The sequence below is a fragment of the Panthera leo genome, chromosome A3 (assembly GCF_018350215.1).
Source record: "Panthera leo isolate Ple1 chromosome A3, P.leo_Ple1_pat1.1, whole genome shotgun sequence".
NCBI classification, from domain to species: Eukaryota; Metazoa; Chordata; class Mammalia; order Carnivora; family Felidae; genus Panthera; species Panthera leo.
In genome coordinates, this window is record NC_056681.1 from 60,373,441 (window position 1) to 60,399,374 (window position 25,934).

General features: G+C 36.2%; 1 protein-coding gene across 1 annotated transcript in view; it reads right to left on the bottom strand.

The window, feature by feature from the left end:
• The window catches only part of EIF5B (eukaryotic translation initiation factor 5B), a 95,953-nt gene that overhangs the window by 59,826 nt on the left and 10,193 nt on the right, over positions 1–25,934 (bottom strand). Inside the window, exons 2-4 of the mRNA XM_042932012.1 lie at positions 3,292–3,417; positions 3,107–3,191; positions 1,789–2,455 (exon numbers count right to left, since the gene is read on the bottom strand). Of these exons, the coding sequence (XP_042787946.1) occupies positions 1,789–2,455; positions 3,107–3,191; positions 3,292–3,417 (878 nt within the window). The remainder of the gene's footprint in view (positions 1–1,788; positions 2,456–3,106; positions 3,192–3,291; positions 3,418–25,934) is intronic.

The following is a 25,934-nucleotide window of genomic DNA, read 5'->3' on the forward strand; positions in this document are numbered from 1 at the left end:
GAAAAAAAAAAAAAATAAAGAAGAGGAGGATAGGAATGATGCCTACCTTAAGGGGATATTAGAAAGATAAAATATAGGGGCACCTGGGTGGCTCAGTCGGTTGAGCATCCGACTTCAGCTCAGGTCATGATCTCACACTCCGTGAATTCGAGCCCTGCATCGGGCTCTGTGCTGTCAGCTCAGAGCCTGGAGCCTGCTTCAGATTCTGTGTCTCCCTCTCTCTCTGTCCCTCCCCTGCTCATGCTCTGTCTCTGTCTCAAAAATAAATTAATAAAAACATTTAAAAAAAAGATAAAATATAAAAATATAGATAACTATCTTCCGAGAACTCTACAGCATTATGCTAAAGAATTAAAGTTTATGAAGCTACTTTTGTGGTATTACTCTTCAAAGATGTCCAGATAATACAAATTTGGTTTAAAAAGATATGTCAATTTTTCCATTAAAAGTTTTCTAGTCTTAAAAAAAGCTGTATGAGGGGCACCTGGGTGGCTCAGTCGGCCAAGCGTCCGACTTCAGCTCAGGTCATGATCTCGCAGTTTGTGACTTCAAGCCCTGCGTCAGGCTCTGTGCTGACAGCTCAGAGCCTGGGGCCTGCTTCAGATTCTCTGTCTCCCTCTCTCTCCGCCCCTCCCCTACTTGCACTCTCTCTTTCTCTCAAAAATAAATAAACATTAAAAGAAAATTTTTTTGAACAAGCTGTATGAATCATTTGATCTTTATTCTTCTGAAAAAGAAGAATTCTAGCTAGAAAGCTTACTTTTCATTAATTGGTTCTACCAAAAAAGAAAACAAAACTTGGCTCACAGTTGCTTGAAAGATGTTAATTAATTGTAGCATGTTTTTGCTTTTGTATTTCATAGATTAAATTGGGCTTTTAAAAACAGGAAAAGAATTCATTATCTGATACTGAGACATCAAAAGGAATATATCACTTTAGACCTTCCAGTATTTGTCAGCACTGAAACTGTTTTCACAGTGAAATTCTATAAAAATCCTAGTCTGTACACAAACCATTTTAGACATTTTATACTATATATATATATAAATGTTTAACAATGAAAATCAAAAGTACTTACTTACTTAATTAATTAAAGTAAGCTTCATGCCCAGCTTGGAGTCCAATATAGGGCTTGAACTCATGACCCTGAGATCAAGAGTTGGATGCTTAACCCAATGAGCCACGCAAGCATCCCTAGATATAATTTTTAAAAGGCTTCTTCCCACCTGGGTGGTTCAGTCGGTTAAGTAACTGACTTCGGCTCAGGTCATGATCTCACAGTTCATGGGTTTAAGCCTGGCATGGGGCTCTGTGCTGACAGCTCAGAGCCTGGAGCCTGCTTCAGTTTCTGTGTCTCCCTCCTTCTCTGCCCCTCCCATGCTTACGCTGTTTGTCTCTCTCTCTGTCTCTCTCAAAATAAATAAACATTAAAAAAAATTGTTTTAACGCTTCTTCTTACAACTTAAGTCCCTTTACAACCAAGGACAAAAAACAAAATTTCTGGGGCCACCTGGGTGGCTCAGTCGGTTAAGTGTCCAACTCTTGATTTTCATTCGGCTCAGGTCATGATCTCACAAGTCGCGAGATCAAGCCCTGGCAGTGGGCTCCACGTTTACAGCACAGAGCCTGCTTGGGATTCTCTCTCCCCTCCACTTCACCCCTGCTTGCACACATGTGAGCACACACTCTCTCTCAGAATACATAAACTTAAAAAAAAAAATGACCTTGGGGTGAAACTCAGACTGTGAGTCCAAGCCTACAGCCCTTTCCTTAATAATATTACCAACCTTCAGCAGCCGTGGGAGTCTCTCCTTTCTCTTCAGAAGTAGGGACTGCTTCAAGGGTCACTTTGGATTTTATAGTTTCTTCTTCAGATTTCTTTTGAGATTGTTTACTCTGATCCTTTTTCCCAGTCTCTAGCTCTTCTTTTTCTTTCAGCTTCCGCAGTTTTGCTTTTTCTTCATCTCGCTTTTTTCTTTCCCGTTCTTTCTTTTCCGCCTTCTTTTGGGCCACTGTCTTAATTCTGAAGGAAGAGTCGTCATCTTCATTCCCACTCTCCACATTAGGACCTGGCTTATTTTTTTGATTTTTTTTCTGTCCTTTTCTAGACTGCAAAAATTCATCTGATTCATCACCACTTTCACCCGAAGAATTTACTCTGGAACGCTCTTTAATTCTTTTACTGTTATCCTCATCATCTTCTGAGCCATCCCCTTTTTTACTTGATTTCTGAGCTTTCCCTTTAGCTTTTTTAGAAAGTTTATTAAAATCATCATTATCATCATCGCTCCCAGAGTACATTTCCACTTTTGGCTTTGCAGATTTTTTCGATTTTGAATCTTTATCTTCCCATTCTTCACTATCATTATCATCAAAACTTTGTTTTTTGCCTTTCTGTCCTTTCTTTTTTTTATCTTGTTTTGAAGTGGATTCTTCTTCATTATTTTCTGTTGGCTAAAACAATTCCATTGTTAAAAATATTAACAGTTATATTTTATGTTTTAAAATAACTGAGACTCCTCAATCATGTACTTTATTAAGTATGCATAGAAAAAATTCTCCAAATAACTTCAAAATAAGGTCATTTTTTTCAAGAATATAAAACTCAATCAAGTACCAGAAGCTAGCCTAGACCTCAGGCACATTTCGCATTCACTGTAAATTTCAGAATCCAGGTGCTCTGAAACAAGTACTAATCATCAGTCCACATTTACTACCTTCTTCAAATGGTATACAAAACCTACAAGGAAGCTGAATGAAAAAAAATATGTCTATCACTTTCCAATTACTTTAGGTTATCCAAATTCAAAGAATGAAAAAGAAGATCAAAGAACACTGGAGATAGAGACAGGAACATTTTATCTCCAAATGTACCAATTGTGAACGAGCAACATATCACAAAATACCTCTGAAATCCCAAATAAAATGTCTTTGTATCTGTGTTGGGTTTTACAACATATTTCTTTCTTAAAAATTGTTTTCCCCCTTTGGCAGCAGAATCTATAGAAACTTTTAATTAACATATTCACACTGCTCGAAAGCTTCTAAAAGGCAGCTCCCTAAAACTGGCACTAGGATGCAGAATAGGTAACAAGGGTCTTTCACCTTTACTGCAGCACTTTCTCTGTCAGCTTTGATGCCTTGAGCTTCCCAAGACAATTCTTCCAGTTCTTTCAGGATATCATCTTCACTAGAAAGGATTAAAATATATTTTGAGGCACCAAATTAATTTAATAAGTGAATCTAATACCAAAGCTAATAAAAATCAAATATATTTAAAATATACTTACTCAAAGTCTTGCCTTTTTTTCTCCTTTTTCTTTTTCCCCTTTGACTTTTGAGGTTCCTGTTCCTTGGCAGCACCAGCTCCTTCTATTTCTGCAGCCAAGGCATCAAGATCAATGTCATCCTTGGCACTTAAATGAAAACAAAGAAGACCTAAATGTTACTCAAGGGCAAAATAATCTACCACATTAACAGAGAAATATATCATTTTGACTTTTCTCATTAGCAGCCCAGTGAGAAAAATCATTTGGCAAGTTCTTTCATGACAACACTTGAGTTGTATCTACTTATCAGCCTCCTGCATCTATTTCGATAACACACTCAAATCAGAAAGAACTATAATCAGGAGGTCCAGGAAAATCTAGGTAAACAGGAGAAAGAAATTAACTTTTGCTGATAACAAAGTTTATGTGTGCCTAAAGGAATTATTTATAAAATGGAGAGAGCTTAAAAGATAAAATGAGTCTTATTACTTTATTTGTAATAGCAACAGCTAAATATTTGAACACCTATTCAATTTTTACTTGGAACAGCAAAAATTTTAGAGCTGGAAGAAACTTTAGAGACCATCTAGTCTCCCACTTTACCAACAGGAAAACTAAGATGCACAAAGTTTGAACGCCTTGAGCAAGACAACCACACATCCAAATCTAAATGAATTAGAAATGATTCACTAAATAAAACACAAAAACATCTAAAACCCCAGAACCAAATCTCACAATGTTTTACATTCTTGATTTCATTTCTGGTTCTATCCCACAATGTCCTCACCTACAAATACTGGAATAAATCAAACTAAGTTCCGGTTAAAAACTACAGAAAATCCAGGAGGTCCAAGATGTACAAATATGAAAGGTGGATGAATCCAAATAAATGATACAATAAGAAAACAAAGACTTGATGCATCATGACCCCCACTCTGCACACCTTGTTATAAAGATGTTTCATTTCAGTAAAGAAAATTTCCCAAAAGAATAACTTTTAGATTTTAAGATTAATAATTTTAATACAATTTTAAGATTTACAAGACACTGAAGATATAAAATTTATTCCCAAGGATCTTAGAAGAGACAGCAAATCAGTAAGCCAAAAATTTGCAAAATGCCAAATGCCAAGCAGTGAAGAAATTTATGCTTTTATAATAGTTGTCTACAACAAATATATTACCTTTTTCCTATATTTTAGACAGTGTATTTGAGGAAGATTATAGAACACTGAGCACTAGAGAGGACTTCCTAAAGCACGAAATCCACAATCAGAAAGTCAGACCCTTCCCGGTTGAGGACAGACCTGGAACCAAGTACTGAAGGAGGAACAAGAGTTAGCTGGACAAAGTAGGTGTGCCCATCAGACACAAGGAGTACAAAAACCTAAAGACAAAGTGCATGGTATCTTAGGAAGACTCATAAAGGGGTATCTGAACCAACTGAGATGTTTTTCATAAGTTATGGATTTCGTGATCCAACCCAAGATCAAGGGACCCAGTAATGGGCTAGGAGTTTAGCAGTGTATCTTTAGCCATCTTTCCAGGTGACTGTGGGTTCGATGTGAAATATTCTTCTTAATAAATGTAGAAACCAAGGTACAGAGAATTTAACTTAGGATCACACAAGGAAGAGATGGAATTTGAACCCAGAAGTTCTGATTCTACTGTCAGAGCTCTTAACTCTGCTTACATAGTCAAATTTGCATTTTAGAAAGCTACCTTTGGTATGAGTAGCAGGGCAGAATCCCAACTAGTTAGGAAGCAGGAAAACCAGTTGGTAGGAGCTTTTATAGTTAATTATAATGAGAAATGATAAACACCTGACTTGTAGTAGTTGCAAGCAAGATTACAGAAGATGAATATTAAGGGGATCAATCAGTAGCACTTAAGTGACCAACTGGATGTATTGTATATAGAAGGGAAAGAATCAAGAACCATCCTTAGGTCTCATTAAGTAACAGAAACCAAAGCCTAGCCAAGCTCAACCAGCACTCTCCAAAGGCATCTCTGCCACTATGTCACACCACAGCAGCTTATAAAAACAGGGTGAGATGGGAAGATGGTTAATGATTGAAGCTTGTCACCTCACCTCCAAAAATTTGCCATCTCTTACCTGAACTATATTCATTTCATCAGAATAGCTTGTGACTGGATGTATTTCCAGACCACTCATTAACAAACATCTCCAGAGTAACAGTATATAGGACTACATCTGTATGCTGTTGAGTTTGAAAGGCTTCTTCTGGCCAGTTATAAAAGACTGACAATTTTTGAGTGCTTATCATATAACAAAGCACTGTACTGTTCAACCACTAGACATACTATATATCATTTACTCCTCACAACAACTCTATGAAGTTAAGCTTAAAGATAAAAAGAATTTACAAAAGGCTAGAAAGTAGTATGCCAGGAACTCAAGCCCAAATCTGACACCAGAATTGTGCTGCCTTCTCTAAAAATGGGAAATAATCAAGTGTCTGACATTATTTGAAAAATTCAAACATAGCTACAAAATATATCAGTGATATATAACAAAACTTAAGTCTTAACCACAATGGTTTCTCAAGTGTTCCTTTGATATGTACTGAACTTGCTGCTCCAGACTCAGGAAAAGGTCCTAAAGAGTAAACCATATTACAATGTCAGGACATGAAAACAACATACCTATCATATTAGTGATTTAAGCCAAAACATTGAAATTCGGTTTTTAAAGTTTATTTATTTATTTTGAGAGACAAAGAGCACGAGAGAGAGAGAGAGAGAGAGACAGAGAGAGAGAGAGAACGAACCCCAAGCCGGTTCCGTGCTGTCAGCACAGAACCCAACGTGGGGCTTAATCTCACGAACCATGAGATCATGACCTGAGCCTAAATCAACAGTGGGTCGCTTAACCAAATAAGCCACCAGGCGCCCCTAAGCTGAAACTTTAGAGTATACCTACATTTTCAGTGCTACTCCTATACCTACCCACTATAAACTACAGCTTACGATTTCAATAAACTTAAGAGTCAAACCTAAAATGCAGCCATGGTGATAACAAAAGCTTTAAAAGCTTTAAGGAATCTGTAAAAAATATTTTTCTGTAGGTATGTCTTTCTGCAAACCACTTTTTCCTTTAATAAGGCTGTAACAGTCCTAATAATGTTTCCTGTGACAGCCCCCAATCCTTTATTCTAAACTTATTACCGATTTACAGAAATAAAAAGCAATTTCTATTGTACTCGACTCATGTTTTTACAAGCCACATTTTTCCATCAAGACCATAAAAATGTTATGACTTAATGGCCTTAAAAAATAAAGGTATTAAAAATACTGTTATGTGTAGATTTTTAAGAACAGCAAAGCTACTTTCTAAAGTGGGTTTACCATTTAATATTCACACCAGCAACGTATGGAGATAACCATTTTTTTTTCACATCCTAGTCAGTATTTGATATTATGGCTACTTTCCCTTTAAGATACTCTAATAAATTAAGTGGTAATATCTTAATAGTTTTCTTTTCTTTTTTTAATTTATTAATATTTATTTATTTTTGAGAGACAAAGAGAGACAACAAACGAGCAGGGGAGGGGTAGAGACAGGGAGACACAAAATCAGAAGCAGACTCCAGGCTCTGAGCTGTCAGCAGAGGCGGATGTGGGGCCTGAGATCATGACCTGAAGTGAAGTCAGACACTTAACTGACTGAGCCACCCACGTGCCCCATAATAGTTTTCATTTGCATTTTCTTAAAGGATAGGTTAATTACCCATTTTTTCATGTGTTTGTCATTCATAGTACTACTCTGTGAAATGTCTGTTCATATTGTTTGCTCATTTTCTAATAGCACTGAATGTTGAATTTTGAGAACTCTTTTTATGTTCTCTATGAGTCATTGGTCAAATATGGTTTATACATATGTTCTTCCAGTCTGTAGCTCACTTTTTCATCCATTTAACAGCATTTTTATTAAAGGAAAAAAAAATTAATTTTCATGTGGTACTCTTTACCAAGATTTTATGAATCATGCATTTGGTGTCATGACTAAGAACATTTCATCATGCCATAGGTCTTGAAAATAAAACCTTTATCTTCTAAAAGTTGGGTGCTTTAATGTTTTATATTTAAATCTATGATCTATTTTAATTTTTTTCACCTACGGGTACTCAACTGCTCCAGCAACATTTTACACTAATCATCTTACACCTTCACCAAAAATCACTCAGCTGTACTTGTATAGGGCTATTTCTGAGTCCTCCATTCTGCTTTACTGATCTATGTGTCTTTCCTTCAGACACTTACATTGTCATGATTAATGGAGCTACATAATAAGTTTTAAAATCAGGTGGAATGATTTCTTCCCCTTATTAATCATTATGAGAATTGTTTTATCTATTCTTAACTTTGACTGTTGAAATATATTTTAGAATAATCTTGTATACATCTACGAAAAGTATCTTGCTAGAATTTGAATATAAATTGTGACTTCATTATGTTGTCTTTCAATCTATGAACACAGGAAGTTTTTCCATTTATTTAAATCAGATTTCTTTCATCAGTGTTTCAAAATTTTCACAAAACCTGTATTTAAAAAAATTTTTTTTAATATTTTTTAGAGAGATAGAGAGAGCATTAGTAAAGGAGGGGCAGAGAGAGAAAGAGAGAGAGACACACAGAATCTGAAGCAGGCTCTTCGGAGCTTCTTCTTCAAGCTGAAGAAGTTTCCCTCTATTTCTAGTTTTCTGAGTTTCATCATGAATGGGTGATGTATTCTTGTCAAAAGCTTTCTTTTTCACATAAAAATAACCAAAAGAATTTTTTTTAAGTTTTCTGCATCAATTGGTGTAATCACAAATAATTTTTCTTCTTTCACCTGTTAATGTGGTAGATTACACTTACTGGTTTCTGAATCATGAATCAGTCTTGCATCACCTGAATTCATTCCATTTCTTTTTCTTTTTATTTGTCAAGATGTATGTGTATTCAATTCTATTTGTTAATATTTTTAAATTTTTTTAAGTATATTTATTTATTTTTGAGAGTGAGCGAGCACAAGCAGGGGAGGGCCAGTGGGGGGGGGGGGGGGGGAGACACAGAATCTGAAGCAGACACCAGGCTCTGAGCTGTCATGCAGAGCTCAATGCAGGGCTCAAACCCATACATTATGAGATCATGACCTGAGCCAAAGTCAGATGCTTAACCAATTGAGCCACCCAGGCGCCCTGTCTATTTGTTAATATTTCATTAACAATTTTTGCAATCTATATTTATGAGGATATCAGCTTGTAGTTTTCTTTTTTGTGTGTACCACTTTTGACTGGCTTTGACATCAGGGTAGTACCAGTTTCATAAAAAGATCTAGAAGGTTCAGTCTCCTCTCCTATATTCCAGAAATGATTATAGAGCATTGGTGTTACTACCTCTTTAAACATTTGGTAGAAAACTCCAGTAAAGCCATCAGAGTCTGCAGACTTATTTTTCAGGACTTCTTTTTTTTTAGTAAAGGGGATGGCAGGGGTGGGGAGAAGGAGGGAGAGAGAATCCTAAGCAGACTCCACACCCAGCAGAGCCCAATGTGGAGCTCAATCTCATGACCTAGGACTGAAATCAAGAGTTGGGACACTTAACTGAGCCACCCAGATGCTCCCATGACATTTTAAATTATGAATTCAATTTCCTTAATAGGAATAAGGCTCTTCAAATTATCTATTTCACCTTAGTGAGCTTTGATAGTTTAAGAAGTTAGCTCATTTCATTTAAGTTCTCAGATTCATGTGTACAGAGTTGTTCACAGTATCTTTTTTTCTTTTTGATACACATCTATAATAATATCCCCTCTTTCCTCCTTAAAGGCCTGTATCTAGTCAACAAATTGAGTCAGTAATTTGTAACCTTCAAGCAATAGGTCCAGGTAATTTTACTAGTATAGCATTTAAGAAAGAAGTGATACCATTTCTCCACAATCTCTAGAAAATAAAAGCAGACTTTTCCTAACTCATTCTGTGAAGCGAGTATCACCCCAGTACCAAAACGAAAAACAGTATAAGGAAACTACAAATATCACTCATAAACAAAGATGTCAAGATCCTCTAAAAAATATATTAGAAAGGCACCTGGGTGGCTCAGTCAGTTGAACATCTGACTTTGGCTCAGGTCACGATCTCATGGTTCATGAGTTCGAGCCTCACATCGGGCTCGCGGCTGTCAGCATGGAGCCTGCTTTGAATCCTCTGTCCCCGTCTCTCTCTGCCCCTCCCTGGCTCACATGCTCTCTCTCAAAAATAAATAAAACATTTCAGAAAATTAGCAAATTAAAGCCAACAATGTATAACATGAATTATACACTACAACCAATTAGAATTTATTTCAGATATGCAAGATTTGAATACAGGAAATACTGTGAAAATGCAAACAGATTAAATAACTTAGATGAAATGGACAAATTCCTAGAAAGACAAACTATTAGAACTGATTCAAGAAGAATTAGAAAATCTGAATACACCTTTAGTAAGTAAAGTAATTGAGTTATTAATTAAAAAGTTTTCCACTAAGAAAAGCCTAGAGCCAGATGACTTCACTGGTGAATTCTATGATACATTTAAAGAAGTAACATCAATCCTTCACAAACTCTTTTGGGCGGGGGGAGGGGGGCAGGGAGAGAGAAGTGAACACCGAGACCAGTATTACCCAGATAACAAAACTAGACAAAGACATTAGAAAGGTATAGAAGAGGCAGTTGTAGAACATTGTGAATATACTTAATGCCACTCAATTATGTGGTTAAAATGGTAAATTTTATGTGTATTTTACAATAAACAGAAAACTATCCCCCCAAAAAGGTACAGATGAACATTTGTGTGTACAAATATTCTCAACAAAATACTATCAAACCAAATCCAGCCACAGATTAAAGAAATTATGCATCATAATCAAGTTGAATGTACTCCAGGAACACAAGGTTGGGTTTAACACACAACAATGTTATCAGGGCACCTGGGTGGCTCAGTCGGTTACACATCCAACACTTGATTTCAGCTGAGGTCATGATCTTGTGGGTCATGAGATGGAGCCCCATGTTGGGCTGTGTGCTGACAGCACAGAGCCTGCTTGGGATTCTCTCTCCCTCTTTCTCAGTCCCTCCCTCATTCTCTCTCAAAATAAATTGAAAAAAAAAAAAAAAATAGAAAAAGCAATGCTATCAACTACATCAATAGGCCACAGGAAAATAAATATAAATATGTGTGTGTGTGTGTGTGTATATATATATATATATATATATATATACATATATATATATATATGATCATATTAACTGCCATAGAAAATACATTTTACAAACCCAACACCTATTCATATAAAACATTCAGCAAACAAGAAATAGAGATCAAGACCTAAACAAATAGAAAGATGTTCCATGATCATGAACTGGAAAACAATATAGTTAAGATGTCAATTCTTCCCACCATGATCTACAGATTCAACCCCTTTGCAAACACCAACAAACTGATTCTACAGTTTAAAAGGAAAAACAAGGGGCGCCTGGGTGGCGCAGTCGGTTAAGCGTCCGACTTCAGCCAGGTCACGATCTCGCAGTCCGTGAGTTCGAGCCCCGCGTCAGGCTCTGGGCTGATGGCTCGGAGCCTGGAGCCTGTTTCCGATTCTGTGTCTCCCTCTCTCTCTGACCCTCCCCCGTTCATGCTCTGTCTCTCTCTGTCCCAAAAATAAATAAAAAACGTTGTAAAAGGAAAAACAAGACTTTGAATAGTCAACACAATACTGAAGAACAAAGCTGAAGGACTCTATCCTATTTCAAGACTTACTTAGGGGTGCCTGGCTGACTAAGTTGGTTAAGCATCCAATTTCAGCTCAGGTCATGATCTCATGGTTCATGAGTTCAAGCCCCATCTTGGGCTCTGGGCTGAAAGCTTGGAGCCTGGAGCCTGCTTCGGATTCTCTGTCTGCCTCTCTCTCTCTGCCCCACCCCCTCTTAATACGCACGTGCGCTCTCTCTCTCTGAAAAATAAACATTTTTTTAAAATGTGTTTAAAAAAAACACTTAAAGCTTACTATCAAGGCAGTAGAGTTAAAACAAAAAAAGATGCAGAATCTGTGCACCCTGGGTTTGGCAATAAGGTTTAAGATGAAACAAAAACCAAAAGCAGAATTTATCAGAGAAGAAATGATAATTTAGACTTTATTAAAATTTAAAATTTCTGCTTAGAAGGATACTGATAAAAAAATGAAAACACAAACCACACAATAACAGAAAATGCTGGCATACCTTCCTTTATTGTACTTCACAGATACTCTGAACTTTCAAAGCAGTCCATGGATCAGAGTCATTTCGACTTTCAAGTCTCATGATGTAAAAAATACACTTTGTAAGGCTATAGCTGCCATAGACAGGGATTCCTCTGATGGATCTGAACAACAACAACAACAAAACTGAAAACCTTCTGAGGAGGATTCACTATTCTAGGTGTCACAAACACATTTATGATTTATGGGGAGGGATCAAAATATCAACATTAACAGGAATTTGGAAGAAGTTGGTTCCAACCGTCATGGATTACTTTGCAGGGTTCAAGACTTCAGTGGAAGAAGTAACTGTAGATGTGGTGGAAATAGCAAGAGAACGAGAACTAGAAGTGGAACCTCAAGATGTAACTGAAATGCTACAATCTCATGATAAAACCTTTAACAGGAGCTGCGTCTTATGGATAAACAAAGAAATGATTTCTTGAGATGGAATTTACTCCAGGTGCTGTGAAAACTGTTGAAATGACAATGAAAGATTTAGAATATTACATAAACTTAGTTGATAAGCAGCAACAGGGCTTGCTGCAATTTCGAAAGTTCTATCATTGAGTAAAAATACGTTATCAAACAGCATTGCATGCCACAGAAATATCATTCATGAAAGAGTCAATTAACCAACTTTATTGTTGCCTTCTTTTAAGAAATTGCCACAGTCACCCCAAACTTCAGAAACCACCAATGTGATCAGTCAGCAGTCATTAACATCAAGGCAAGACTCTACTCCAACAACACAATTATGAATTGCTGAAAGCTCAGATGATGGTTAGTATTTTCTACCAATGCAGTATTTTAAGTTAATGTTACATACATTCGTTTAGACATAATGCTATTATTTGCACACAGTAGACTACAGTATACTATAACATAATTTTCATATGCACTGAGAAACCAGAAAACTGATCTGACTTGCCTTATCGCAGTGGTACAGAACCAAATATGCAGTATCTCTGAGGTATGCCTGTATTTGCAAAATACTACTGACTAAAGGACTTGTATCCAAAATATGGGAAAAGAAATTTAAACCTGATAATAATAATAACAATAATAATAGAGAACCCAATTAAAATATGAATAGGGGTGCCTGGGTGGCTCAGTTGGTTAAGGTTAAGCATCTGTCTCTTGATGTCGGCTCAGGGGTGTGATCTCATGGTGTGTGAGCCGGAGCCCCGTGTCCGGCTCTGTGCTAAAAGTGCAGGGCCTGCTTCGGATTCTCTCCCTCTCTCTCTGCCCCTCCCCTGCTCACACAAGCTATCAAAATAAATAAACTTAAAAAATAAAAATACGAATAGAGATTTTAACAGTCACTTGACCAAAAGATACATAAATGGCAAATACAAAAAGAGATAAAATGGTTATAATTTGTCATTAGGGTAATACAAATTAAAACAAGGAGACAGCACTTCATACCTATCACAATGACTAGAATCCAAGAAACTACCAATATCAATTGTTGGTGAGAATGCAAAATAGCAGATTCTGGGCTTGAGGTAAGTCTGGATCACTGTGTAATACTAGAAAGCAAGTGATTACCATCTTTCCCTACCCACCCCTGCCCAAAACAATGAGTATAACTAAGAACGGAGGGACCAAGCAAAAGAGCACTCAACTGGCAACAAGAAGAACAAATTAATTTCTTAATTAAAGCAACAAATTAATATAGTATTAGATTTTAAACTAAAATATAAAATATTGCCCCCAAGTCCACACTGATGGAGATGAATGAATGAATGAATGAATGGGGATGAGACAAGTCTCCCATGCAGAATTCTAAATAAGTTATTCAGACATGCCACCATTAAGGAAATGGATAATTTCCCACTTAAATGTGAGCAACACACAGTGATTTACTTCCAAAGAGTACAGTATGGAAAAAAGGAAGAAGAGAGTAACTTTATAATGTAAAGCCTGACAAATACAGCCAAATGATCTGGGTCAACATAAGTGATTTGTTGAAGTCTTCTCAAAGATAAGAGGAGTCCAAGGAAAAATGACAATCATTTACAATGACTCCAAAGAAAATGCTTTGCTATAAATCTAACAAAACATGTATAGAATTTGTAAGCTGAAAATCACAAAATGGTGATAAAAGGAATTCAAGACGAACTTAATAAAATGGAAATATACCATGTTCATGAACTAGGAGATTCAACACAGTAAAGATGTCAATTCTCCCCAAAAATGACATTCAAATTTAAGCAATTCCAATAAAAATCCCAGCAAGATTTTTGGGACATAGCCAATATACACAAGACTACTCCAAAATGCATATGGAAAACAAAACAAAACAAAAAAACCCAAAAACTAGAATAACTAAAACATTCTAGAAAAAGACTTAAAAAAAATGACTTCAGGGGCACATGGGTGGTTCAATTGGTTAAGCTGACTCTTGATTTCAGCTCAGGTCATGACCTCACAGTTCATGAGATTGAGCCTCGTGTGCTGTGCTGACAGCATGGAGCCTGCTTGAAATTCTCTCCACTGCTCTCTCTCCTCCTCCCTGGCTTGTGTATGTGCTCTCTCTCAAAATAAATAAACAGGGGCGCCTGGGTGGCGCAGTCGGTTAAGCGTCCGACTTCAGCCAGGTCACGATCTCGCGGTCTGTGAGTTCGAGCCCCGCGTCGGGCTCTGGGCTGATGGCTCGGAGCCTGGAGCCTGTTTCCGATTCTGTGTCTCCCTCTCTCTCTGCCCCTCCCCCGTTCATGCTCTGTCTCTCTCTGTCCCAAAAATAAATAAAAAAAAACGTTGGAAAAAAAAAATAAAATAAATAAATAAATAAATAAACATAAAAAAAAATTTTATAATGACTTTAGCAGATTTTGAGAATAACCAAAACTGTGGTTCTGGCAGATGGACAGACACAGATATCAACAGACACAGATATCAACAAGAAGAGGGAATCTCAAATTAGCCCCTACAGAAGTATGGCCAACTGATTTTTGACAAAGGTGCAAAAAGTAATTCAAGAGAAGAAAGACAGTCTTTTCAACAAATGATGCTAGGGCAAATGGACATGTATTCGTCCAAAAAAAAATGAATTCCAATCTCATTACTTATGCAAAAATGAACTCAAGATACATGACAGACCTAAATGTAAAACACGAAAATATAACTTTTACAAAAAATTTTGGGGGATCTAGCATTAATCAGGTTTTAAGACTTCCTGAAATTAAAAGTACAATCCAAAATAAATTGGACTTCATCAGAATTAAAAACTCTGGCTATGCAAAAGACCTTATGAAGGGAATGAAAAGGGGCACCTGGGTGGCTCAGCTGGTTAAGTGCCCAACTTCAGCTCAGGTCATGCTCTCTTGCACTTTGTGAGTTTGAACCCTGTGCTGGCTCTGTGCTGACAGCTCAGAGCCCGGAGCCTGCTTCAGCTTCTGTGTCTTCTCTCTCTCTCTCTCTCTCTCTCTCTCTGTCCCTCTCCCATTAGGTGCTCTCTCTCAAAAATAAGTAAACATTAAAAAAAAATAATAAAAAAATATATCTTTGAAGGGAATGAAAAAACAAGCCACAAAGAGGGAGAGAATATTTGCAAACCACATTCTGAAAAGGACTAGTATCTAAAGTATACAAATAACTCTAAGAACTTAACATAAAAATCCAAATAATCTAAATTAGGAAATGGACAAAGGCATAAGAAGACATTTCACTGAAGAGCATTTACATATGGAAAATAAAGGATATTCCACATCATTAAGGCATTTGGGAATATCACTACGCACAAATCAGAATGCCCTCTCTACAAAAAAAAAAAGTGATAATAACCAATGTTGGTAAGGATGTACAGGATCTGGATCACTCAAACATTGCTGGTGGGAATGTAAACTGGTATAGCCACTCTGAAAAACAGTCTGTCATGTTCTTGTAAGACTAAAAATGTACTTACCATTTGGCCCAGCAATTGCACTCTTAACACATTTATCCCTGAACAATGAAACTGTTCTCATGCACAACTTGTACACAAATGTTTATAGTGGCTTCATTTGCCATAGCCAAAAACTGGAAACAACCCAATTGTCCTTAATGGGTGAATGGTTAAATAAACTGTGGTTCATCCCCATTCCATAGAATACTATTAAGCTATAAAATGGAAAGAACTATCAATTCATGCAACAAGTGGATGAATCACAAGAGAATTAAGGCTGACTGGAAAGAAGTCAATCCCAAAGATTACATATATACATGATTCCATTTATAAAACGTTTTGAAAAGAAAAAATTTTACAAACGTAGAACAGATTCAACGTTACCTGGAGTAGGGATGGGCAAGGAAGGGGAGGTGCACAGAAAGGAGGTGAATATGGTCACACATGAACAACATGAGGGATTCCTACAGTGATGTTCTATACTTTGACTCTGGTAGTGAATACACAAATCTACACAGGTGATAATACTGTATAGTACTAAACACAAACACAAATGAAACTGGGCAAATCTGAATATGGTCAGTGAACTGTATATAGGCCAATATCCAAGTTGTGGTATTGCATAATTTTACAAGATGTTACCATGGTGGGGAAACTGGGTAAAGGTACAAGGATCTCTCTGTATTGTTTCTCACAACTGAATGTCTACAATTATCTTAAAAGTTTCATTTGAAAAACCAAACACTGTTAAAATAAAAAGGCAAGGCTGACTGAGTAGTTTCTTTTCAATGCATATATACCTGATGAAGAATTTGTGTTATTTAAAAACTCCTACAACCCAATATTAAATGATGTTATTTTTTAAATGGGCGAATGATCTGAACACTTAACCAAATGAGATTCAAGAATGACAAACACATAACAAGATAGTCAATGTCACAAATGTAAGAAAATATAAATTAAAGCCACAATGAGATGCCACTACACAGCCACCAGGATGACTAAAATTAAGGACTGATAATACTAAGTGTTGAGAGAGGATGTGGACCAACTGGAACACATCCCCAGAGGGAATGTAAAAATAGCACAGCCACTTTGGAAGAGACAGTTTGGCAGTTTCTTAAAGTTAAACATACACACTTACCATAGGACCCAGCAATCCCACTCCTAGGTATTTACCTAAGAGAAATGAAAACATATGTCCACACAAAGACTTGTACTCAAATATTCATAGCAGCTTTATTCATAATCACAAGAAGCTGGAAACAACCCAAACATCCATCTACCAGGTAATTTATAAACAAATTGTCATCTATCCACACATTGCACTACTAATCAATGATAAAAGAATTAATGTTACGTATACTGACATGGATAATCTCAAAAGTATTATATTAAGTGACTCAGCCAGCCAATAAAGGCTACAAACCCTATGATTCTACTTTTACGAATTTCTGGAAAAGGGAAAACTACAGTCACAAAAATAAAAAAATAAAAACAAAAAAACCAGTGATTTCTGGCCAAAAGCCAATTCGTTGTAGGGAAAAAGTATTGACTACAAAGGGTCATAAAGGAACTTTTGGACTAATGGAAATATTCTAGATCATGACTGCAGTGAAGGATACACAACTATACACATTTATCAAAACTTATCAACTGCACCACTTGAAATCTGTTATATCAATACCTTGAAAAATGTTAATTTGAATTTCTAGTAATACTCTAACAATAGTTTAGAACTTAGAGTGCATTTATCAGTTTAAACAGTCATGGTTAAAAGCATGTAAACCTAATATAAATCATTTACCCATTTTTATAAGTTATGAAAAATAAGAATAAAGCTATAATATCTTCTAATACTGTAATTTCTATTAACATGATATAATGTATAACTAAAATGATGTTACAATAAAAGAATCTTTTAAAAACATGGTATTTATTAATTGTGTGTGCAGGCATATACTCAACTTTGGTATCTGGCTTTTTGGAATTAAATAAAAATCATATATAAAAATAAAGACATACTTCGTTTTGAGATCAATATAGTAAAACCTTTAACGATACAAAACTCTATCCAAAAAAAGTTCACTGAAAAAAAGTAAAAGGAAAATTAACCTTATATGCAAATCTCTCAATCTCACACTTGGCAAATTTCATTTAATAATGACAGGCATTTTCCACTAAAGTCTAACGTAAAGGTAGACAAGTATGTAGAAAATGCAACCCTTGCCAAACTATTTCAGAATTCAAAATCTTCAAGCTTCCTAAGACTTTCTCCTACCAGCCCCTCTTCACCCCCTGTGGAAGTTTTAAAACCTGGCCCCAAATTTCTCTGACACTCAGAGACAGTGCTCTGCAACCTTCACTTTAACTTGGGGCTACTGATCAACTGACTATGGTAGAAATGATGCTATAGTTCCTGGGCCCATAACCTTCCCTGGCAACATCTACTTCCTGACTTTTGAGATGTTCACTGCCAAGCTAATAAGAATGTCCAGACTACAGAGAGATCAAATGTAGATGTTCCAGCTAAAGTCCCAACCAAGAACCACCATGATGATCCACCAGAAGTGAGTGAGGTGCCAGGTAAGGTAGCCTTTAAGATGACTCCACCACAGCCACCATTTATCTTTTTAACAAGATCCATAGGTTAATTACATGCACATTAAAGTTTGAGAAGCGCTGATTTAGAATCGACAACACAGTCATATCATCTTTCATGTCAATGCTACAAATTTGAATGTAAAAAATCTTCTATTTCTTACTATTTGATAGAAGAGTATTTTGGGTCTCATACTTTCGCAAGAAATACAAGTTTTATACTTAGTATTATCCCCGTAGATATGTATAGACACTATTGATAACTTAAGCCAATATTCTGAATTAATATCTTAAGAAAGGACACAATCTAAACTCTAAAATAACTGATCAAATTGAGCACATTCAGAAAAACACAAACAATTTGAGTACATTCAGCACTCACTGAAAGTGAACCTGTAGTCTATATTCTGTACAAGTAACTCTGGTCCTTTAATCACTGTCAAAGGTATAATATCCACTGGGACCCCTGGGTGGCTCAGCTGGTTAAGCACCCAACTTCAGCTCAGGTCATGATCTCGCATTTCATGAGCCCCACGTCAGGCTCTGTGCTGACAGCTCAGAGCCTGGAGCCTGCTTCGGATTCTAAGTATCCCTCTCTCTCTGCCCCTCCCTAGCTCGCACTCTGTCTCTGTCTCTCTCTTAAAAATAAACACTAAAAAATTTTTTTTGAAGTATTATTTCCACCTAATATACTTTGGTATAGTACCCAGAATAACCAAATAGACATCAATAAAATTTTTATGCAGGAAACTACTCTCAGGAAAGGGTACTTGTCAATAACCAACTGGCTGGACAACACCATCAGTAGAAAGAGCTGGCTGCACCTGTGTACAGAATTACTAGGCAATAGAGAAGCAAATGAAGATCTAGGATATTCTTTGTCATCCACCCTGGTAACTCAAATATACAGCACACTCCTTTTCCTGTTCGTTCTGATCTGGCCTGCTCTGAGGGAAGTTTTAATTAGAAAGGGATCTGAAAGACACATATATAATAACTTTGGGAAGCAAAACTGCAATCTGAAGGGTGGCACTCCTAGAAACTAAACTCCACATTCTCTCTGCATCTCCTCACTGTATTATCTGTGCGTAAGAATATTTGTTCCATTAAAATGTAAGATCCTTTTAAACTCCTTTTTTTATGCCCAATTCACCTCAATACCTTCTACAACTAATAATGACCAGGAAATTTAATACATTCCAAATAGGCATTATTAAATAAAGAAAAAACTCTATTCTGGAATAGCAACTACAACTTTCATACAATTGGGAAGGCAGGTTCATCACAGCAGCTTAATAAAAACCACACTACCGCAATAACAATTACTGAACTTTTATTTTGATCACAGAACTTCCAAATTGAATTTTCTGAAACAAATTCAAACAGTTAAAAAAAATCCCATGAGAGAAAAGTACAATGACATTTCATTTATCCAAACACAGACAAGGATTCTACTGTATGTGAAATTTCCAAATGAATGGAAATGCACCACTCTTTAAAATTTAAGATGTAAATCTTTCTTATGTTGATTATGTAACCTCCTGAAATACTATTTACAAATGTCTGAGGCTGGGGCGCCAGGGTGGCTCATTCGGTTAAGCATCTGACTTCGGCTCAAGTCACAATCTCCCAGTTCATGAATTTGAGCCGGGCATCCAGCTCTGTGCTGACAGCTCAGAGCCTGGAGCCTGCTTTGATTCTGTGTCTCCCTCTCTCTCTCTCTGCCCCTCCCCTGCCTGCACTTGGTCTCTATCTTAAAAATAAACATTAAAAAAATTTTTTTAAATGTCTGAGGCTGTTTCAAAATGATGAGGAAATAAAAGAGTAGGTAGAATATAGATGAAACAAGATCATCCATGAATCTGTAATATTTGAAACTGAGTGATGGACACATGTGGATTCATTATTCTACTTCTGTATGTGTTTGAAAATTTTCATTTAAGAAAATGTATACTACAGCAGTCAAAACAATGTGGTACTGGTATAAGGCTAACCACAGACCAAAGGAATAAAAAATCCAGAAATAAATCCATTCATCCATGGTCAGTGGACTTGACAGCAGTGCCAACACCAATCAACAGTCAAAGAAATAGTCTCTTCAACAAACGGTACTAGGTCTAGATGTTCACATATAAAAGATGTTGAACCTCTAATTCACATCATATACAAAAATTGACTGAAAATGGGTTAAAGACATAAATTTAAGTGCTAAAACATAAAATTCTTAAGAAAACATAAAAGTGAATCTTGATGGCCTTCGACTTGGCAATAAGATTCTTAGCTACAATACCAAAGGTACAAGCAACAACAGCCAAAAAAAGAAGTTGGACTTCATCAAAATTAAAATTTTTTTGTAAAAGGGACACTATCAAGACAATGAAAACAGCCCATATAATGGAAGAAAATATTTACAAATCATACATCTGATAAAGGTCAAGTATCCAGAATATATACAGAATTCTTAAAACTCGACCTTAAAAAAACAATTTAAAAATGAGTAAAGGACTTACACAGACTTTTTCCAAGGACATGCAAATGGATAGTGAATACATATGTGAATACACTGTGAATACATGTGAATACAGCATTAGTAACCAGGGAAATGCAAATCAAAACTAGGATGGGACACCATTTCACAACTACTAGGGACACCATTTCACAACTACTAAGATGATTATTAAACATAAAAACAAAGGCCAAGATACGAAGAAATTAGAACCCTTTCACACTGCTGGCAGAAATGTAAAATGGTGCAGCCACTATAAAAAGTTTGGTGATTCCTCCAACATTTTTCACAAAACTAGAATTAATACTAAAATGTATATGGAACCACAAAAGACCACAAACAGCCAAAGCAAACTTGGGTGGGGGAGGGGAGAGAGGGGGCATGGGCAGGAGAGATATATCACAATCCCTGATTTCATGATATACTACAAAGCTGTAGTAATAAAAACAGTATGAAACTGGCACAATAGACATGGGTCAATGGAACAGAATGGAAAGCCCAAAAGTAACATTTATATGGCCAATTAAATTATGACAAAGGAGGCAAGAATCTCTTCAATAAATGGTGCTGGGAAACCTGGAAAGCTGCATGTAAAAGAATGACACTGGACCAATTTTTTTTTTTAAGTTTATGTATTTTGAGAGAGTGAGCGAGCAAACAAGGTAGGGGCAGAGAGAGATTTGGGGAGAGAGAGAGAATCCCAAGCAGGCCCTGAACTGTCAGCACGGAGCCCAAAGTGGGGCTTGAAGTCATGAACCATGAGATCATGACCTAAGCCAAAGTCAAGTCAGACGCTTAACCAACTGAGCCAACCAGGCACCCCTGGACTGCTTCCTAACACCATACACAAAAATAAACTCAAAATAGATTAAAGACCTAAATGTAAGACCTAAAAACATAAAATTCCTAGAAGATAACACAGGTAGTAATTTCTCTGACATAAGCTATAACATTTATCTAGATATGTCTCCTCTAAGGCAAAGAAAATAAAAGCAAAAATAAACTACTGGGACTATATCTAAATAAAAAAAACTTGTGTGCAGTAAAGGAAACCCATCAACAAAACCAAAAGAAAACCTCCTGAATGGAAGAAGATATTTGCAAATAACATATCCAATAAGGGATTAATATCCAAAATAAACACAGAACCTCTACAACCCCTCAAATAATCCGTTAAAAATGGGCAGAGAACCTGAATAGACATTCTTCCAAATACATATAAAGGGTCATCAGAAACATGAAAACATGCTCAACATCACTCATCTGCAGGCAAATGCAAATCAAAACCACAATGAGTTATCACCTTACAACCGTTCAGAATGGCTAGTATCAAAAACAGTAGAAGTAAGTGTTGGCAAGGATGAGGAGAAAAAGGAACTTTTGTGCCCAGTTGGTAGGAACGTAAATTGGTACAGCCACTGTGGAAAACAATATGGAGGTTCCTCAAAAAATTAAAAATAGAAATAAAATATGATCCAGTAATTTCACTACTGGATATTTACCCAAATAAAACGATTAACACTAATTCAAAAAGATACATGCACCAATGTTTACTGCAACATTACTTACAATGGCCAAGATATGGAAGCAATCCAAGTATCCATCGATAGACAAATGGATAAGGAAGTTGTGGTGTACATATACAATGAAATTATGCAGCCATTAAAAAAAAGGATGAGATCTTGCCATTTGTGACAACATGGATGGACCCAGAGGGTACTATGTTAGGTGAAAAAAGTTAGATTGAGAGACAAATACCATATGATTTCACTCATGTGGAATCTTAAAAAAAAAAAAAAAACATAAATAAACAAAACGCAGAATTAGGGGCACCTGGGTGGCTCAGTCGGTTAAGTATCAGACTTCAGCTCAGGTCATGATCTCGTGGTTTGTGGGTTTGAGCCCCACATTGGGCCCTGTGCTGACAGCTCAGAGCCTGGAGCCTGCTTCAGACTGTGTCTCCCTCTCTCTCTCTCTCTCTCCCCGCTCCTCCCCGGCTTGTGCTCTTTCTCTCAAAACTCAATGAACGTTAAAAAAATTTTTTTTTTTTAAAAAGCAGAATTAGACTTATAAATATGGAGAACTGATGCTTGCCAGAGGGGAGGGGATAGGCACAATGGATGAAGGGGAGTGGGAAATACAGGCTTCCAGTTATGGAATGAATAATATAGTCAGTGATATTGTAATAGCATTGTATGGTGTTGGATGGTAGCTACACCTCTGGTGAACATAGCACAACGTATAAACTTCTCCAAACACTATGTTGTACACCCGAAACTAACATATCATTGTGCATCAACTATACTCAAAAAAAAAAAAAAAAGTTTGGTGGTTCCTCAAAACATTAAACATAGAATTACCATATACCCACCAATTCCACCCCTAGGTATATACTCAAGAGAACTGAATACAGGGACTCAAACACCTGTACATAAATGTTCATAGCAGCACTTTTCACAACAGCCAAAAGGTGCAAACAATCAAAAATGTTCATCACTGGATAAACGGATGAACATTATTTGGCATACATATACAAAATGAAATTATTCAGCTATAAAAACAAAATGAAGTACTGACACATTCTACGACATGGATGAACCTCCAAAACATTATGCTAAGTAAAAGAGTCCAGACACAAAAGGTCATATGTGGTATAATTCCATTACATGAAATATCCAGAACAGGTCAATCAAAAGACATAAAGTGGATTAGTTGTTGGTTGCCAGGAGCTCAGAGGAGGGGGAAATGGGGAGTGAATGCTTAATGGGCACAGATTTCCTTTGGAGGTGCTAAAACATTTTGGAATTAGAAGAAATAGCAAAACTTTGTGAATGTATTAACTGCTACAGAATTACATTATTTAAAATGGTCGGGGTACCCAGGTAGCTCAGTTGGTTAAGCATCCAACTTTGGATCATGTCATGATCTCACTGTTCGTGAGTTCAAGCCCATGTTGGGCTCTGTGCTGACAGCTCAGAACCTGGAATCTGCTTGAGTTCTGTGCATGTGTGTGTCTCTCTCTGCCCCTCCCCCAATGGCTTGCTCTCGCTCGCTCGCTCTCTCAAAAAAAAGAAATGAAACATTAAAAATAAAATTAAGTTAAAATGATCAGTTTCATGTTATGTAAATTTCACCTCAAAAAAACTTCACAATACTGATTACATATTTCATATTAACCCAACTAAGAGTGAATTAATATAACAACACTCTATTCCTCTTTCAGTAGTAGTAAGTTTGCAGGCTTTCAAAACGATTTTGTCCTTAAACCAAACAGGACAGAATGCAGTTACCACTTATCAGTTTAATAATTCCTTTCAATTCTAATTACCAAGAGACTGAGATAACCAAATTTTGAGAATTCTAAATAAGTTCAAAATGAGAACATGAAGAGAAAATCTACACAAGAAAAAAAAAATTTTAGCCAGATACCTATAACACAAGCGTGAACTTAAAAAATTATGAGCTATACCACTATGAAATGCAGTGTAAACCTTGAACAAACTGTGAAAAGCCACTGTGCAGCTAGAAATTTGACATATGGACTGAATATTAAATATTAGAGGATTTGTGTTAATTGCACTAGGTGGGATAAGGGTATTGTGGTTATATAAAAAAAAAACATTCAGGGAGAAATGTCAAGATATTAATAAAATACATGACAAAAATGGAGACAAAATTCTATTTACAATTAAATCTAGGTGGTAAGTATATGGGGTTCATTATATTATTCCTTCAACTTTTCTGTGTGCTTGCAATTTTTATATTAGAAGTTAAACTTCTATATTTAAAACAATTACAGGGGCACCTGAGTGGCTCAGTCGGTTAAGAGTCTGACTCTTGATTTAAGCTCAGGTCATGACCTGAGCGTCATGAGATCAAGGGCCACATCAGGCTCACGCGGAGCATAGAGGTTGCTTAAGATTCTCTCTCCCCCTCTCTCTGCTCCTCCCCACCCCCACTCATGTGCCCTCCTTCCCACTCCCTTTCTAAAATAAGTAAAATAAAAATTAAAAAATGAGTAAAAATAAAATTTAAAAATTACAAGCTTGCATAAACAAAAGGTAAACTTTGGAATGAATCGGGCACCTATTACTTTGTCTCATAATTTTTGGAGTTTGGAAAGGTAATGCCTTCCCAACATTTCATTCCTTTAAGACTTTGTTAATTATTAATGTGTCTAAAAAAAGAAATTGGTTTTCATTATTTTGAGTTTAGAGCAAATTAAATTCTTGAGAACTGAAAATCCACCAAGTACATACCTTTTTTTCTAGGTTCAGTCTTGACAAGTCACGCATTTAAGTAATATCTAAACTTAAGTAAAATGTCACTGACCTGGACTGAAGGATTATAAATTAAAATGAAAATATGAGATAACAGCACAACTGTCCCTGTACTGTTTTACACAGCATTAAATACTATCTATATGCAAGGTAAAATTTCAAATCTAACCATGTAAAAAAAAATAGAAATAGCATGTACAAGTTCCAACCTAGAATAAGAGGGAAAAAAACAGAAATAAAGCATGGCAGAAGTGGCACAAACGAAAACAAAATCGATGGCTGAAATAAAGTCAAATCTATCATTAATACAAGCAATGTAAGTGACTTTAAATCCTTAAAGATAGGCTGTAAAATTCTATTATAAAAATTCAATGTTACGCTGTTTACCAAGACAGACCCAAAACAGCTACACAGAAAGGTTAAAAGGGAAAAGATGGAATACTCAACAAAACACTAGGAAACCAAATCCAAAAACATATAAAAGGGATTATACACCATGAGCAAGTGGGATCTATCCCAGGATTGCACGGTTGATTCAACATAGAAAAATCAATTAACATAATCCAACATATGTGAATAGAAAAAAAGACAAAACCACATGATCGTCTCAGTAAATGAAGAAACAGCATTCAACAAAATCCAACACTCTCATGGTAAAAACTTTCTACAAATTAGAAACAGAATGGAAATTCCTCAATCTGAAAAAGGGCATCTAGGAAAAACACAGTTAACATCATACCAAATGGGTAAATACTGAAAGCTTTTCCCCCTAAGGTAAGAAACAAGACAAGGATATCCACTCTCCCCATTTCTAGTCAACATTATACTGTAGAATCTAGCCAGAGCTTTAAGCAAGACAAATAAGCCAAGAACATTTAGACTGGAAAAGGAGGAAACTATCTGAACTTGCAGATGACATGATTATGTCCACAGAATACACATACATACATACGTACACACACACACACGTCAAAATATCATTAGAGCTAGTAAATGAGTTCAGTAAGATTACAGGATAGATCACTATACAAAAATTTTATTTAAACTATGCACTAGTAATAAACAATCTGAAAATGAACTTAAAATAATTCTACTTGCAATAGTGTAAA